Source organism: Panthera pardus, unplaced genomic scaffold (assembly GCF_024362965.1).
Source record: "Panthera pardus isolate Hobbes unplaced genomic scaffold, ASM2436296v1 HiC_scaffold_17, whole genome shotgun sequence".
In the NCBI taxonomy this organism is placed as follows: domain Eukaryota; kingdom Metazoa; phylum Chordata; class Mammalia; order Carnivora; family Felidae; genus Panthera; species Panthera pardus.
Window position 1 is genome coordinate 144,728,253 of NW_026526732.1, and position 16,266 is coordinate 144,744,518.

The following is a 16,266-nucleotide window of genomic DNA, read 5'->3' on the forward strand; positions in this document are numbered from 1 at the left end:
GGGTTGGCAGGGATCGGGGTGTCTGAGGCCAGGAGTTCTTGGTCCCAGGGAAACCGGTACATTTTAGAGCCCCAACTGGCTGTGGTCTGGGGCGGGGAGGGGCGGGGATGAGTGCTGATTTTGCAGTCCAGGGAGCTAGCCCTGAGCAATGCCAGTCAACTGTATGATCTCAGACAGGTCATTGGCCGCCTCTGAGCCGCAGTGTGCCCATCAGTGAGGTGGAGCTGGTGATGGTACAGGGCCTCATGAGACTGCCTTGGGGTCTGAAAGGATGCAGATGTCCTCTCCCGTCTCTGCGACTCAGTCCTCCATGTGCCCTCCATCACGTTCTGGCCTAACCTCCCCCAAAAGGGTGCCTCTCCCAGACACGCTTATGTTCTAGGCCCCTTCTCCAAGCTGACCGCCCCCACCCCGGCTCCAGACGTAAACGGTGCGACCCAGGTCAGAGTCTCCTGAGATGCCTCCCCCTCCAGAGCTGTCCCCATCCGGGGCCCCCACCTTCCTCTTGGCCTGGGGTCTTAACCCTGTTTTTCTCCTTTCCCCACAGTATGTGTCATGTATACTCAAGGGATGGAGAACAAGCAGTGGCGGGAGGTAGGTGGCCCCTTGCCCACCCTGGAAACATGGCCTGGCCCTCATTATGTGTCTGTTTGTCTAACTCTGGAGACATCCCACCCGTTGTGTTTGGGAGCGCAGCATCTGAGCCCCTGGGAAGGATAGCAAGGCTTGAAGAGCATGGAGTTTTGTCCCTGCTATGGCAAGAAGAAACATGGTGGAGGGAAAAGTTCCTGCCCTCTGTGTGCCAGTCTGAGGGAGAGACAGCCCTGCCCTCAAGGAGCCCCAGTCTGAGGGGGGAGACACAGCCCTGACTCAGCAAACCCCATTCTGAAGGAGGAGACACAGCCCTGCCCTCAGGGAGTCCAGTGTGAGGGGGGAGACACAGACCTGCCCCCAAGCAGCCCCAGTCTGAGAGGGAGACACAGCCCTGCCCCCAGGGAGCCCCAGTCTGACGGGGGAGACACAGCCCTGACTCAGCAAACCCCATTCTGAAGGAGGAGACACAGCCCTGCCCTCAGGGAGTCCAGTGTGAGGGGGGAGACACAGACCTGCCCCCAAGCAGCCCCAGTCTGAGGGGGAGACACAGCCCTGCCCCCAGGGAGCCCCAGTCTGAGAGGGAGACACAGACCTGCCCCCAAGTAGCCCCAGTCTGAGAGGGAGACACAGACCTGCCCCCAAGCAGCCCCAGTCTGAGAGGGAGACACAGCCCTGCCCTCAGGGAGCCCCAGTCTGAGGGGGAGACACAGCCCTGCCCCCAGGGAGCCCCAGTCTGAGGGGAAGACACAGCCCTGCCCCCAGGGAGCCCCAGTCTGAGGGGGAGACACAGCCCTGTCCCCAGGGAGCCCCAGTCTGCGGGGGAGACAGAGGGAATCCAGGCCCAATAAGAAAGAAAGATCTTGTGTGGTGGCCTAAGACGTGGATATAGCAGCTGGCGCCATGTCTCATCTACACCAGCCTTCCCTTGGTTTCTGACCAATGTGATCTTTCGGTTAGGTGATTCCCTTGCTTGGAAACCTTCAGTGACTCTTCTCTGCTTTGAATCAAGTCCCAACTCTTTAGTCTGCCTTCCAAGCTCTGCCAAGAACCTGGGGAGTCCCTCCTGGACGACAGGGCCAGAATGAGAATAGCCAGTAAAAGCCTCAGTAACTCAGACTTGATTAACAAACCTCCTTCCTTGTCGGGTTGGCCAGAGCGTCACCTGCCCTGCTTCCTACCCCTGCCCCCGTGTGGGGCAGGAGCACGTGGCCGAAGGGGGTGAATTTTATCCATAAAATGTGTGGGAAGTATTTCCACAGGGGCTGGGCTAAACTGTACCTTTTTCGCCCTCTCTGAGACCCTAAGCCAATTACAGTGTAAACCAGATTGCTGGGGGAACGTTTAGCCTACTTAAGTGAACTAATTACTTTTGAGGCCTTTTGGCCGAGCTTCACAGAAAGCAGCAATGTGTTAATGTCGTAGTGATTCATTCAGGAAAAGTCTGGACGGGCCTCTTCCTAAGGGCACTGCTCTGCTAGCGATTAATTACATTCAGTAATTGAGACGTGTCTCCATTTGGGTCAGGGTCCCTGACTGTCCACCTTGTATCGTTATCCCCTCACCCTCAGGTGGAGCAGAGGAAAGGTGGGAGGCCTTGGTGTCAGGTACCCCTGTGCTTTGTTCCTGGCTCCAGCCCTTTCTGGAGGCGGGATCTGGAGCAAGTTGCTTACCCTTTCTGTGCCTCAGTTTCTACATCTGTAATATGGGGATAACACCTACCTGGTAAGCCTGTGGTGAGAGCGGGTGAAACAAGATGGGGATGTAATGTGCCTGGTGGGTAGTCATTGTTCAGTAAATACCCTTGTATGGCATCATCCAGAGTGGTCAGGGCCACCCGGTCCCTCCCCCGTCGGTTAATATTTGCAACGGTAAGCATTCATGTGTCCCAGGCAACCTATCAGGTGCAGTGGGAAAAGAGGGAGATGGTCAAAAAAATAGAGCCTCACCAAAAGCTGGAACTATGGAGTTTGCAGCCTGGAAGGGGAGATTCACATGTGTGAATAATCCTAACAGAGGAAACGGTGACAGAAAAAAGTATCAGTGGGAATAAAGTGGGAGTTCAGAGGACAGAGAGAGTTACAGCCAGACCATGTTTAGCTACAGCACTTTTTTTATTTTTTAAAGATTTATTTATTTTTTGAGAGAGACAGCACAAACGGGGAAGGGGCAGAGAGAGAGAGATGGACAGAAGATCCGAAGTGGGCTCCGTGCTGATAGCACAGAGCCGGATGCAGGGCTCAAACTCATGAACTGCGAGATCATGACCTGGGCGGAAGTTGGATGCTCAACTGACTGAGCCACCCAGGCGCCCCTAGCGAAAGCACTTTGATGGCTCATTGGACTTTCATTTATTTAAAAAAATTATTTAAATGTTTGTTTATTTTTGAGAGAGTGTGAGCGGGGGAGGGGCAGAGAGCGAGGGAGACACAGAATCGGAAGCGGACTCCAAGCGCTGAGCTGTCAGCACAGAGCCTGATGTGGGGCTCGAACCCACGAACCGCGAGATCATGACCTGAGCCGAAGTCGGACGCCCAACCGGCTGAGCCACCCAGATTCCCCTAGCTAAAGCACTTTGCTAGCTCATTGGACTTTTTTTTTTTTTTAATTTTTTTTTTTTTTTAACGTTTATTTACTTTTGAGACAGAGAGAGACAGAGAATGAACGGGGGAGGGTCAGAGAGAGAGAGGGAGACACAGAATCTGAAACAGGCTCCAGGCTCTGAGCCATCAGCACAGAGCCCGACGCGGGGCTCGAACTCACGGACCGTGAGATTGTGACCTGAGCTGAAGTCAGACACTTAACCGACTGAGCCACCCAGGCGCCCCTCATTGGACTTTTAAAAATCCAGTGTGACTAAACACAAGCCATCGGGCTAAGGGGTGCATGCCGTAGAGCAGAGGAGAACATGGGTCAGAAGGAACTTCCAGATCATCCGCTCCACCCCCTCATTCTATAGAGAGGGGCAGGCCTGGCCTCAGGTGGTGGAGGCAGGGTGCTAGGCCCCAGTGCAGTGGGAGCACCCACCTGGAGGAGCAGGGTTTCACGGAAGCTGGGGGACACGGCACAAGGGCCCAGCAGCAAAGATGGCGGTAGAAGGGAAGGCACAGCGGGAGGCCGGAATGAGCAGGTCAGTCCAGGTCCTGGGCAGCTGGAGGAGCTAATAAGGGGCTGTTTATAAAGGAGTCCTCAGGGTTTAGGGAAACCAGCGAGGGGTGACGAATCATGAGGCTGGCAACAGCAGAAAGCTGTTACTACTAAAGGCCTGAGGAGGTAAGGGGACGCAGAACCCCAGGGGGACTTCCTAGGAGGAGCGGGGGCCCTGGGTAACCTCACTCTCTTTCCACCCTCTGCTCTCCTGCCAGTGCCTCCCCGCCCCGGCCCCCGGTATCACCCCACTGGAAGACCTAGGGTAGGGGACTGTTGACGCAGTCCACACAGGTCTGCCTCCCGGGCACAGAGCAGGGTGGCCAAGAGAGTGGATCCAGAGGGGCAAAGGGAGACAGTCCAGAATGGACAGCGAGCAGATGAGCGAGGCTGGCAAAGTACAGGAAGAGGCAACTCAGGGAGCTCATGGCGGTCAGGCTGGGGACAGCTGGGGTCACGGGGTCAGAATGCCAGAGCAGGAGGGTCCCTAGAGATCAAGGAGGCCGCCCCGTGGACAATCAACACCATACCCAGCCTTCAGGGGTGATGGCGGCAGAGTTCAGCCAGCTGGGTACCCCTAGGACACAGGCTTCAAGCTATTGCTGGAGAAGGGGAGACGCACTCAGACATACTGAGGCCCTATTTCTTTGCCTAATTCTCTCTGTGACCCACAGAGGAAAGTATCAGGAATGGGAAATTTAAAGAAACATCCAGATCCATCTCTGAAGCTGCCCCCGGGATGGCAGACTGCTTTTGTTCATAAACAGGAACCGATTCCCACCTGTTAGTTCATTGCAAAACGTCTGTTAGTGGAACCTTGGCCGGGAGGTAATCATCCAGTGACCAAGAGGAGTCAAGCGCAGGCACAGCAGTCTCTCCAGGCAGGGTCCAGACCCCGGGTTCCCACAAGGCTGCGGAAGGATGAAAGCTGTTCTCTCAGCCCCTGGCTGCCGGGTTTCAGCTGATTCTAACCGTTTGGGTCATTTTAATGCCTTCTGAGAAAGCTCCATCTTCCAGAACCTAAATCTGTCAATGCATTTTATGAAAATTGACTCCAGATGTAATTTTAGCTGAGGAAATTGAGCACTACTTGCATCAGAGTTTGCCAGGGCCTTCTGGCTGTCCCAGGGAAGGCAGGATGACCAGGTAGGAAGGGTCCCAGAAACATTCTCACCGGGAGGAGGGACGTCATAGGGAGCGCCTCTTAGTTCCCCATTTAAAACGTGTGTGATCAGGTGATCCCTGCCCCTCACTTGCCAGGCAGCTGTCCTGGCCAAGGGCCCCTTGGAGAGGAGGAGATGGTATTATAGAATCTTAGGGTGTCCTGCTGATGGAACCACACCGCCTGTGGGGCATGAGCTCTGGCGGCCACACCCACACATCCCTGCCAGAGCGCTATTTTTGAGCAACCTCAGTTCCTGGAACATTTCACACTGGCTGGGAATGACAGTTCATCTCTAAATGTCAACAAGCATGTGTGGATACCTACTGTGTGCCAGGGTAGATTGCTGGGGACACAAAGGGGCATGAGACAACTCTGTCTACAACCAGAGAAGCTCATTTTCTTAATTTTTTTTAAATGTTTATTTATTTTTGAGACAGAGAGAGACAGAGCATGAATGGGGGAGGGTCAGAGAGAGAGGGAGACACAGAATCTGAAGCAGGCTCCAGGCTCTGAGCTGTCAGCACAGAGCCCGACACAGGGCTCGAACTCACGGATGGTGAGATCATGACCTGAGCCAAAGTTGGATGCTTAACCGACTGAGCCACCCAGGCGCCCCTCTTAATTGCTTTTTTTTTAAATTTTTTTTTAACGTTTTTTATTCAGTTTTGAGAGACAGAGAGAGGCAGAACACTAGCGGGGGAGGGACAGAGAGAGGGAGACACAGAACCGAAGCAGGCTCCAGGCTCTGAGTGGTCAGCACAGAGCCCAACGTGGGGCTTGAACCCACAAACCGTGAGATCATGACCTGAGCTGAAGTCAGGTGCTCAACTGAATGAGCCACCCAGGCGCCCCTCTTAATTTTTTTTTTAATGTTTATTTCTGAGACAGAGAGAGACAGAGCATGAGTGGGGGAGGGGCAGAGAGAGAGGGAGACACAGAATCCGGAGCAGGCTCCAGGCTCCGAGGTGTCAGCACAGACCCCTGACATGGGGCTCAAACTCACAAACCGTGAGATCATGACCTGAGCCGAAGTCGGTCGCTCAACGGACTGAGCCACCCAGGCACCCCTAGAAGCCCATTTTCGATTCAGGAAGGTATAGCAATAATGACAGTAATAGCAATAAGAATGTTAACAGCAAACACATCTATAACAGTGCTGCACGGGGCACAGTTCTAAGTATTTAGCAACTAAATCCTCACAACAACCCCCTGCAGAAGGTATTATTACTATTATTACTATTGGCCCATTTCACAGAGGAGGAAACTGAAGCACAGAGGTTAAATGTGAAAGTAACTTCTAGAACATGACGTTGTAAAAACTATAATAGTTATATATAAAGGGCAGAATTCCACTCATCCCAAATTCGACCCTCCTTAGATGCACACAATAAGTTGATTTTCTCTTCCACGTGCTCTTTCTCTCAGTATTTGAGGACAGCTCAATATTTTGGGCAGATTTAGAATGTGACCATTTCTATCCGTACTTCCTCTTTCTATCACTGTCTCGTGTCCCTTTTCCAGTCTGGCCACACTCCCTGGAACACGTGTCCATTCATCAGTGTTCTTCCCAGAGTGGGTGTCCTGCTGCACCCACTTAACTTATCTAGTCCAGAGCATCATGGGTGTGCTCCCTCCTCACTGGGGCTTGAACTAGACGGTCATGCTCCTGCCTCAGGTCCCTGATTCTGTGTCTGTTTCTGAGGGTCGTACATCTGTCGTGCTGTCTAGTATTTCACCGGCCTTTCTGGCAGGTGTTTCTGACTTATTTCACCCTGAGTGTGGGGCTTCTGTGTCTTTTTCACACGAACTGCTCTCCAGACAGGATTCCCCCAGCTCAGACTTCGCGATTGAATTTTTGAACCTCAGTGTGAGAGTTTACATTTATCTTCATTTATTCAGTAGATTTGTCATTTGATAGGTTCAGTCTGTTGTATGGCTGTGAAGATCATGTTGAATTACGATCGTGCATTCAGCATCTTGATTTGGTCAAGATCAAGGTCCTGGGTTGGCTGCCGTTGCTGTCCACACGAATGATACGGGGTTGAATGGGATAGAGCGTTGTGGTCCTCCCCTGGAGACCTTTTCCCAGATTGACCTCGTTTCTCTAGTTGCTTTTTGAGGTAGGCTGTTCAGCCACCAAGGATCTGCATAATCTGGTTATAATCCATCCCATGTTTCTAGATCTGTTTTCTAAGTGCTTCGTGAATAACAGTCCAGTGCCTAGTCAGACGAGGCTCTGAACTTGACGTCTGGAACCCTGCATTCCCATCTCCACTCTGAGATTTCTGACTATGTGACCTGGGCGAGATCTTTATCTTCTTAGTCTCAGCTTACTCATCTGTCAAATGGGGCCAGGAGTCTTTCTTCGAAGGACCAGCTAACATCACACTTGTGCAGATGCCTCGAAATATCAACTGCAGTGTGCCATTGCCCAACTTGAGCGCCCAGGCGCTCTGTCAGTGGAAACAGCTATATTTGGAGACCCTGTGGACTAAGTCCCCTCCTCAGCCTAGAACCCCAGGACCCAGTTGGCTCCAAGGAGTGAGGGCTTCCAGGAAGAGAAGGGCTTATAAGGAAACATGTCAACCTTGTATGGGAAGGGTCCTTCATCAGGAGGGGCTCTTCCAGGAAAGGGTGGACCCAGGGGGGCCTTCATCATGGTGTCGAGCCCAGACAGCATTGCAGCATCCTACACTGGCAACTCCTTGCCCCGCTGGTGCCTTTGTTCCCTTGGTGTTTGTCCGGGGGTGTCTCCTCTTAGTCTGCCCACAAAACCCTGATTCTCTAAGTGGTGGCCTGTCTGGCTCCTGCCCCCTTGCACAGCCCCATCATCTTCTCTGGCTCTGGCCTTGAAGGTCATCCCCTTGCTCACCCCTGGCAGCCAGCACTTTTTCTCTCCCCTTTAGCTCCTTCTGAACAGAAAGGGGCTTTTTTTCCTGGTTCCAATGGCTCTTAAAATCACGGTTCAGGAATTCACCTGTTTCCCAAGCCTCTGAAACAAAACATCAGCCTTTTTTTTTTTAACATAGTGGGTTTTTTTTTTTTTTAAGTTTATGTATTTATTTTGAGAGAGAGAGAGAGAGAGAGTGCCAGGGAGGGGCAGGGAGAGAAGAGGGGAGAGAGGGAGAGGGAGGGGAAGAGAGAGAGAGAATGGCAGGGAGAGAGGAGGAGAGAGAGAGAGAGAGAGAGAGAGAGAGAGAGAGAGAGAGAGAGAGAATCCCAAGCAGTCTCCGTACTGTCAGCACAGAGCCCGATGAGGGGCTCAAACTCACGAACTGTGAGATCATGACCTGAGCTGAAATCAAGAGTCGGATTTTGACTTCACCAACTGAGCCACCCAGGTGCCCCAAAGCATCATCAACTTCTTAGCCTGGAGTCAGAGCCTCTCCCACTCGGACTACCCTAAAAAATGGCTGTAAGAGAGGAACTGCCACTGAGGGAGCCCCTGCCGTGTGCTCTGCTGGCTCACCTCTAATGCTGCAACCACCCGTGAGGAGATCCTATCGGCCCACGTCCCTGATGGGAAACTGAGGCTGGAAAAGTCGAAGTGACTCGTGCAAGGCCACTCTGTTAATCGGTGCAGGCTTGGGATTCAAATGTGCTGTGAAGCCACCTAACCCCGGGTATCTGTCCACAGCTGTCAGGCCTTTGGGGCAGGTGCCAGCAGCCTCCCACAGTCAGAGGTGGGTGCAGGCACAGCTCTGCTTCCACACAACCTCGACACCGGAGCCTACGCAACCATGAAAGCAGGACTCGGGCTGATTTCTGCCACATGCACCAGCATGCTAAGGGGAACCATATGGATTTGCAGTTTGAAAATCTGAAAAGAAAAAAAAAAAAGTTGGCAATTTCATATAGTCTAATGGTTACGTGACACTCTAATCTAATATTAGCATGCGGCCCCCTGTTCACCTGCTTGTCCTTATAAGCTCAGTGAGGTTCCAGGACCTGCTTTTGCCTGAAAGGTTCACTGGAGGCAGGCGGAGAGACGACGCTCCAGCACTGGTGAGGGTCGGGCAGCCTCCGCTGGCAGGCGAGCCCGGAGGGTGTCAGAAGCCCAGGCCCACCCCCAAGGCGTGAGGTCCCTGCCGTGTTCCTACAAGCGCTTGTGAGCGCTTGTGCAGCACTGCAAACCATTCATGTGTCTCTCCACACCTTCCCGTTGGCTCTGAAAAATGACTGCCAACTTCCCTTTGTTAATAGGGTCCTCTGGTGCCTGGGAGATCCTGTATCTGAGGTGAGGCCTCCTAGTTAGGGCTTCTCAAATGTAACCTCCACTCCTGGGATGGATGAAACGCACTCAAAAAAAAATAATTTCACGGGCACCTGGGTGGCTCAGTCAGTTAAGCATCTGGCTTTGGCTCAAGCCATGATCTCATGGTTCGTGAGTTCGAGCCCCACATCGGGCTCTCTGCTGTCAGCACAGAGCCTGCTTGGGATCCTCTGTCCACCTGTCTCTGTCCCTCCTCGGCTCGCTTTCTCTCTCTCTCTCTCTCTCTCTCAAAATAAATACATTAATTTAAAAACTTAAAAAAAAAATTAGGGGCGCCTGGGTGGCTCAGCCAGTTAAGCGTCCAACTCTTGGTTTTGGCTCAGGTCATAATCTCGTGGTCATGAGATCCAGCCCCACGTTGGGCTCTGGGCTGGGCGCAGAGCCTGTTTAATAAGTCTCTCTCCTTCTCCCTCTCCCCTCCCCTGCTTGGGGAGCACTCTCTCCCAAAAAATAATAATAATTTTAAATAACGTATTATTGACAGGAGAACAAAAGCCAAGCTGTTTGACTCCAAGCTTTTCCCACCCTACCTCACAGCATGTTACCCGCCTTCTTCCATAGCTCCGTCCCTCCTCTTGCATCCAGACATTCAGAGCACCCTCCCCACCCACCCCCACCCCCAGTCTGGCGTACTTCCCACCCTCCTGCTGTTCCTCCAAAGGAAATCCTCCAGCCACGCCCATGCCTTTATGCAACTCTGGTCCACCTTTGGCTCTCTCTGAGCTCCCCAGGCACCCCTATCCCAGCAGCCAAGATTGCACCCCAACAACTCTGATTGTTTAAAGTACTCAAAGAATCAGCCAAGATGTATGGAAAATCTGCTATGTCACAGCAGGCCTCCTTTAAGAAGTGCCTGGCGTGTGCCCAGCATCACATCTTATACTTGTCCTTAATCCTTATAATGACTCTGCAGGCAGGTACAGATTATCTCCAGACTTCAAAGAGGTGACAGAACTTCGCCCAGGTGACGTGGCTAGGAAACCAGGGCTCTGTCCCTGCGGAACCACAGAGGAAGATGGTGTCATGGGCAGTTCTTGGGTTTGTGTCAGGACCTTGGTACTTAGAGCTGTGTGGCCTTGTCCTAGACGCTTATTCTCTTTGGGCCTCAGTTTTCTTAACTGTGAGATGGACAATTTACTCGTTGGATTATCTAAGGATTAGAGAGAACATAAAGTAAGCTGGAGGAGTCACATGAGCCCTTGGTCAAAGGTAGCTCTTGTTATAGTATCACTGATGGGCTCTGGGTGTCAGGCAATGTACCAGGCAGTTTAGGTGCTTTATCTCAGGTAACCCATTCTATAGATAGCAGTGGGGAGGCCAAGAGAAGGGAAATGACTCGAGTAAGGGACTGTGATATCATCCAGGGTGCAAAGCAGTAGCTGTGAGGTTCCTGCCCTCAGAGACCGTTTACGGAGCTGGGGAGACCAGACAGACGTGGAAGGACTTAAAAGCCTTGTGTTCTTCATCTCGATGGGAGCATTGGAGCAGATCCTCTCAGAGGCCCCAAGTTCCAGACCACAACTAGGCCAGGATCCACCCAAGTAGTTTGGGCGTGAGTTCTCAGTGCTTCACAGCAGGGAGAGATCCAGGAGGGCTGGGAAGGCTTCTAGGGGGAGGTGGCACCAGGCCTGGGACTGAAAGATAGTGGAAAGAAGAAAGAGCATTCCAGGAAGGGGGTTTGCCTTTAGCAAAGCCTGGTGGTGGGAATGTCCCGTGTGTTTGTGAACTAGCCTCGGTCTGGCTGTGGTCCAGGCTGTGTTAGAGAGAGGTGAGAGATGAGCTGAGGAAGGGAGGGCAGTGCCCCATTGGGAACCCTGTTGGGAGTACACGGTCTGATCGGTTTCCAAAGAGTCAGCAGTCAGTGAAAAACCATTTATTGATTGAGCACCTACTATATGCCACACACTGGTCCAGGCACATGGTGGAGAAGAAGACAGGCAGAGAGAGTCCTTACTCTGGAGAGGCTTAGTGTCATCAGCAAAGAAACTGGACAATTTCAGGTATTGATTGATAAGTGCTGTGAAAAAGATAAAACAGCATAATGAGAGAGTGACCAGGGAGGAGGGGACTGCTTTTGTTAGGGGGCCAAGGGAGTCCTTTCTGCTGACTTGAATCGAGTGCTAAGTGTTGCCATGCATAAGTCTGGGAGGGAGTGTTCTAGGTAGGGGGTACAGCAGGTGCAAAGGCCCTGAGGTAGGAACAAACTCACTGCACTCAAAGGACAAAAAGAAGGCCAGTATAGTTTGAGTGCTGTGAACAATGAAGACAGTGGGCGGTATGGTTGCAGAGGTCTACAGGGGCAAGTCCTATAGGGCTTTATAGGCCATGTAGGAGTTCAGACACTGCTCTGAGTGTGAGGGGAAGCTCTTTGAGGGTTTTGAGCAGGATAGTGATGCAGCCCCATTTATGTTTCAGAAAGACAGCTCTGGCCACTGTGTGCAGAGCAGATTGTGGGGGAAAGGACAGAGACAGGAAGACAGTTTTCAGTCTTGTGGAGTACAGGGATGAGACGGGAGTGGGCAAGGGCAGTGGGGATCCAGTTTGTCCGATGGTCAAGAGTTTAAATGTGAAATGAAATGACCCTTTGCCACCATGCTGTGAGCCCAATTTGGGATGTCTGATGACCAGCGTGGGACCTGGTCCCAGTCACATGACATAGACCTTTATCAAAAGATTTAAAGTAATGAATGGTCATTATTACTGCTAAGCCCTAAAGCAGGAGACAAGCCTCTCTAGGAGCTGGACTCCAAGGCAAGCATGGGGTTGGCTTTCTAGACTCTCCCGTTTTTTGCTTTGTTTTTGTTTTGTTTTAATGTTTTTATTTATTTTTTAGTGCAAGTAAGGGAGGGGCAGAGAGAGAGGGAGACAGAGGATCCAAAGCAGGCTCTGCACTGACAGCAGAGAGCCCAATGTGGGGCTCGAACTCATGAACCATGAGATCATGACCTGAGCCAAAGTTGGACACTTAACTGAATGAGTCACCCAGGTCCCCCTGGACTCATTTTTGCAGAGAGGAGTCTGCCTCTGCAAAGAAAGGTCCCTCTTGAGCCTCGGGTCCCGTGGGCAACCTTTAATGGCCTTTGCTCTTGTCACGCAGCTGAATTTTCAGGGCCCTCACTTGCCATCAGTGGGAGCAGGCAGTCTGGGACGAAAACCTGCCTTTGGGGACTAGATGGGTCATGGGCACTGCTCACTGTCTCAGGGTTAGGGCTTTAGAACCTGCTTTGGCACAGCAAGGTACTGTCACCGTGTCCCTTAAAATCCTGATTCTGTCACTTCCCTGAAAGTCTCTGAGTTTTAGTTTTTTCCATCAGTAAATGGGATCCTGATGCCTGCTGGTTGGGTTGTGGTGTGGACGTAATGACTGAATTGCTCATCACAGTCCCTGGCTGTGCTCAATACTTGTAAATATTATTATGCAATACTGTTAGACAAAGCTGGGTGGAGGGTCTGCCCCCTGTCCTGCTGCTCCCTCAGTAGGAGGTCGAATGACATTCCTGTGGCCTGTGCGGTTTCTACATCAGCAGCACCCCGTTATCCCCCTTGGCCCTCAGCACACCCCAGATGAGGGGGCAGAGGCACAGAGGGGTCCCCGTTTCGCCCAGTGACTCAGCCAGAGAGTGGTGGAGCTGAGGTGTGAGGTGGTCTTCTGAGTCCTCCCATCTGGCCAGGCCTCTGTCCGAGTGGGCTTTTCGAACTTCAGGGTTTGATGTGAATTTGTGCGTGGCTCCTGCCTCCCCTTCCCCTGCTCAGCCAGAGACGTTTTGTTAGTTCCGTGTAATACGGTAGACAGGAGCCCAAGATTTCACTTGAAGAGAGTTTGCTTTCTAACTCTGGGGGTTGCTAAACCCTGAGGTTCTAGTCCGGATCTTTTGGCGGCTGAGAAACCTATTTACTCTTCAGTGTCAATGTCCTGGTGCATTTTACAGTTGTGGCGGAACTGTTGAGAGTGTGGGCTCCGAAGTCAGGGTGACTGGGTCCAAATCCGGGCCACCACCTTCCCAGCTGGGGCTCTTAGGCAAGTGCCTCGGTGCACAAGCCTGCTGTGAGGATGAAAGGAGCTAATTCATGTAAAGCGCCTGGCAAGAGAAAATGCTCAATAACGGCTCCTTAGAAGTCCTGAAGGGAGGAACCCCTGCTTCACCTGCAGGAAAGAACGATTGATGGTATCATTTTAGACACCCTGATGCCATTTGGCAGGAGCTATAGGGTGCTCTAGGGGACAGGTGCCTTTAGGGCGGGGCTTGCTGAGGGCCCTCCCCCCACAGGCTGCAGCCAGACCCGGGGCTTCCTGCCCAGGCAAGACCAGGGCGCAGGCTGGTGGAGAGTGTTTTGCCAGCAGCTTGGCAGCTAGGCTCATTGGTAAAAGGGCCATTCCCTCCAGGAACTGGGACTTTTTAACAGATTATCTGGAACAGTGGCTAATTAGGAACTAAGCCTTTGTCAGGAAGTCTTTCATTATGAGCTTGGCTGATGCTGGTGTCTGGGGCCAGAGAGGGAAACTTCTCCGTCCAGGCCTGGGCAACGGGGAAGGCCTTTGGAGCCTCGGGTCTCCTCGCTCACCTCTGCCCTTCCACACCCAGAGGCCTTAACAGAACAGGAAGTGATCTGGAAGGCCATCAGGCCACAGAAGTTTCACTCTGTAGTTTAGGCAAGCCCCTTCCTCTCTTGGGGCCTGGTTTTCTTCAAGAGGGTGGCCACAGAATCCTGGACTCCTCCAGTGAGGGAACCTCAGAGAGCTTTCCAGACTGAAGATGATGTGGGCCTGGCATGGAACCAGGTCCTTTGTGCTCCTGCTGGAAACCCAGGCCCTCCTTCCTCGTGCCCAGACCTCATGCCATTCTTTTCTCCAGCCCCGGGCACCCGCTCGGGCCCCATTCCCAGCACTGAGCACACCCCTTTTTCCGATTTCTATTTGAGTCAGAGAGCTTTCTGGCCTCTAATTTTAATCCCGGTGAACATGATTCATGAGGGGCCGGGGCTGGGCTCTGCCACAGGGCTTTTAGAATCCCCAATTAAGGAGCCATCAATTATATATGAAAATTATAGGGGAGCTCCGACTGGGAAAGGGTGGGCAGCTTCGAGGTGGAGAGCCGTCTGTCAGCTCTGGCCTCCTTCTGTCCCGGCCAGCACAGCCACTGGGGGCTTTGCAGCTGGGGGGAGGTCTCCAGAGCTCCATCCAGCTGTAATTTGTAAAAAGGCAAGAGCTGCTTAAATCCGGGGCTGTGAAGATTGTTCAGGCTTGCAGAACCACCCACTCATTACTGAGGCAGGGGACCACGGTAAACACCATGGGACACAGTGGCTCCATCACTCCTGGGAGCCCTGGTCCTCCCTCTCCACTGCTGGGTGCATCTGGGAGGTCCTTCTGGCCTCCTGGAGCCCCGTTCTCTCATCTGTAAAATGGGGGTGACAATCATAATGTCTCCATGGGGTCACTGGGGTTGGGGGGGAGTTAAATGAGATCACGGAAGTGATTTGAAGATGAGGAGTCACAATGCAAAGCAAGAGGAGGAGGAGGATTTGATGGGAGGAAGACCTGAGAGAAACCTGAGAGAGGAGGCGTTGACAGGCTTCTGGGAGGACAGGGCACTGCTCCAGGCTGGAGCTGACCTGACCTGGGCTCTGGTCACAGCCTTTTGCCTCATTAGCTGTGTGACCTCTGTCAGAGCACACCGCCCGCTTCTCTGCCTGTCTTTTCTCATTGGTTGAGAGGATTTGGTTCCTTCCAGCTCTAAAATCTTCAGCTTCCAGGTCAACTTGTTTATCAACAAATGTTTATGGAAATCATAGGAGGGACCAGGAGTATGTGGGTGGGGGGTGGGGTGTAGTCTGTGGGAGTTGGGAAGTGTGGGTAGGAGGTGAGCAGAAGAATAGGTCGGGGACACTCACCTGGGCCATGTGACCTAGAGCCCCCCAACCCACAGGAAGAGTCAACAAGGCGGAAGAGAGAGCAAGCATTAAAGGAGTCGAGAGGTTCTGCTGAAGGTAGGAAAATAAGAGGAGTAAAGGCTGGATAGGACACAGTCCAAGCCCCATTCACAGTATTAACGTCTTATTGGTTAGTGACTATATCAATTCCTTATTTTTTTTTTAATTTTTTTTTTTAACGTTTATTTATTTTTGAGACAGAGAGAGACAGAGCATGAACGGGGGAGGGTCAGAGAGAGGGAGAGACAGAATCCGAAACAGGCTCCAGGCTCCGAGCTGTCAGCACAGAGCCCAACGCGGGGCTCGAACTCACGGACCGCGAGATCGTGACCTGAGCCGAAGTCAGACGCTTAGCCGACTGAGCCACCCAGGCGCCCCTATCAATTCCTTATTGATTTGGAGCACAGACTGCCGGGGTTCGAATCCTGTGTCTTCTACCCACCAGTTGTACGACCTTGGGCATCTGTAAGATGGAGATAATAGTAAGGGAGACAAAATGTGGAAAACACCTAGCGCCCGACTGACTTTAGGGCTACATGAGGGTTATTGTCAGTACTGAAGGTCAACTGTGCAGCAGACCTTCTAGGTAAGGCTTCATGCACATTCCCTTCTGTCCTTCCCTTGGAGAAGGAATGAGTTGTTGTCTTAGCAGTGGGGAAATGTACCCTCTGAGGGGCGATTCTAGGTAGTCTCCTGTAAATAATAAGAAACAGAACTCTGGCCAGTGGGTGTCCTAAACCCATGGCCTGGCTACCTCTGTACCCCACCGTGGCTCCATAGCCCTAGCCCCCAGTGCCCCCCAACCATGGGCATTTGCAGGGGTTTGCAGGTGGTTTGTGAGGAAGGAGGGACCAGACTTTAGAAATCTAGAAGCAACAGAGAAAAGAGCCTCTTCCCAGGCTGCCTTGCTTTGTACCTCCTAGCTTGGTAGTCCGTGTGTCTGAGCGGGGTTAGCGAGGGTCAAGAACTCTCCTCCCCTCCCCACCCTCACTAAGCAGCCTCCTAGCCCGAGGGGTTCTTCTGCCTTGCCTTCCCAGCCAGCAGCAGGAGAGCGAATTTTCTTCTCCAGGCCCGGGTCTCTAAGCAAACCTTTCTCGTTCTACTGCCTTTTTTTTTTCTAGCAAAGGCCTTGGCATTTAAGTTTGTGGGATGCCCACGG

The 16,266-nt window shown here is 52.4% G+C and overlaps 1 protein-coding gene across 3 annotated transcripts in view; it reads left to right on the plus strand.

Moving 5' to 3' along the window:
- The window catches only part of CPNE5 (copine 5), a 95,294-nt gene that overhangs the window by 16,166 nt on the left and 62,862 nt on the right, over window positions 1-16,266 (plus strand). For all 3 annotated transcript variants that reach the window (XM_053905084.1, XM_053905083.1, XM_053905085.1), the window contains exon 3: window positions 548-594. In XM_053905084.1, coding sequence (XP_053761059.1) covers window positions 548-594 — 47 coding nt within the window. The remainder of the gene's footprint in view (window positions 1-547; window positions 595-16,266) is intronic.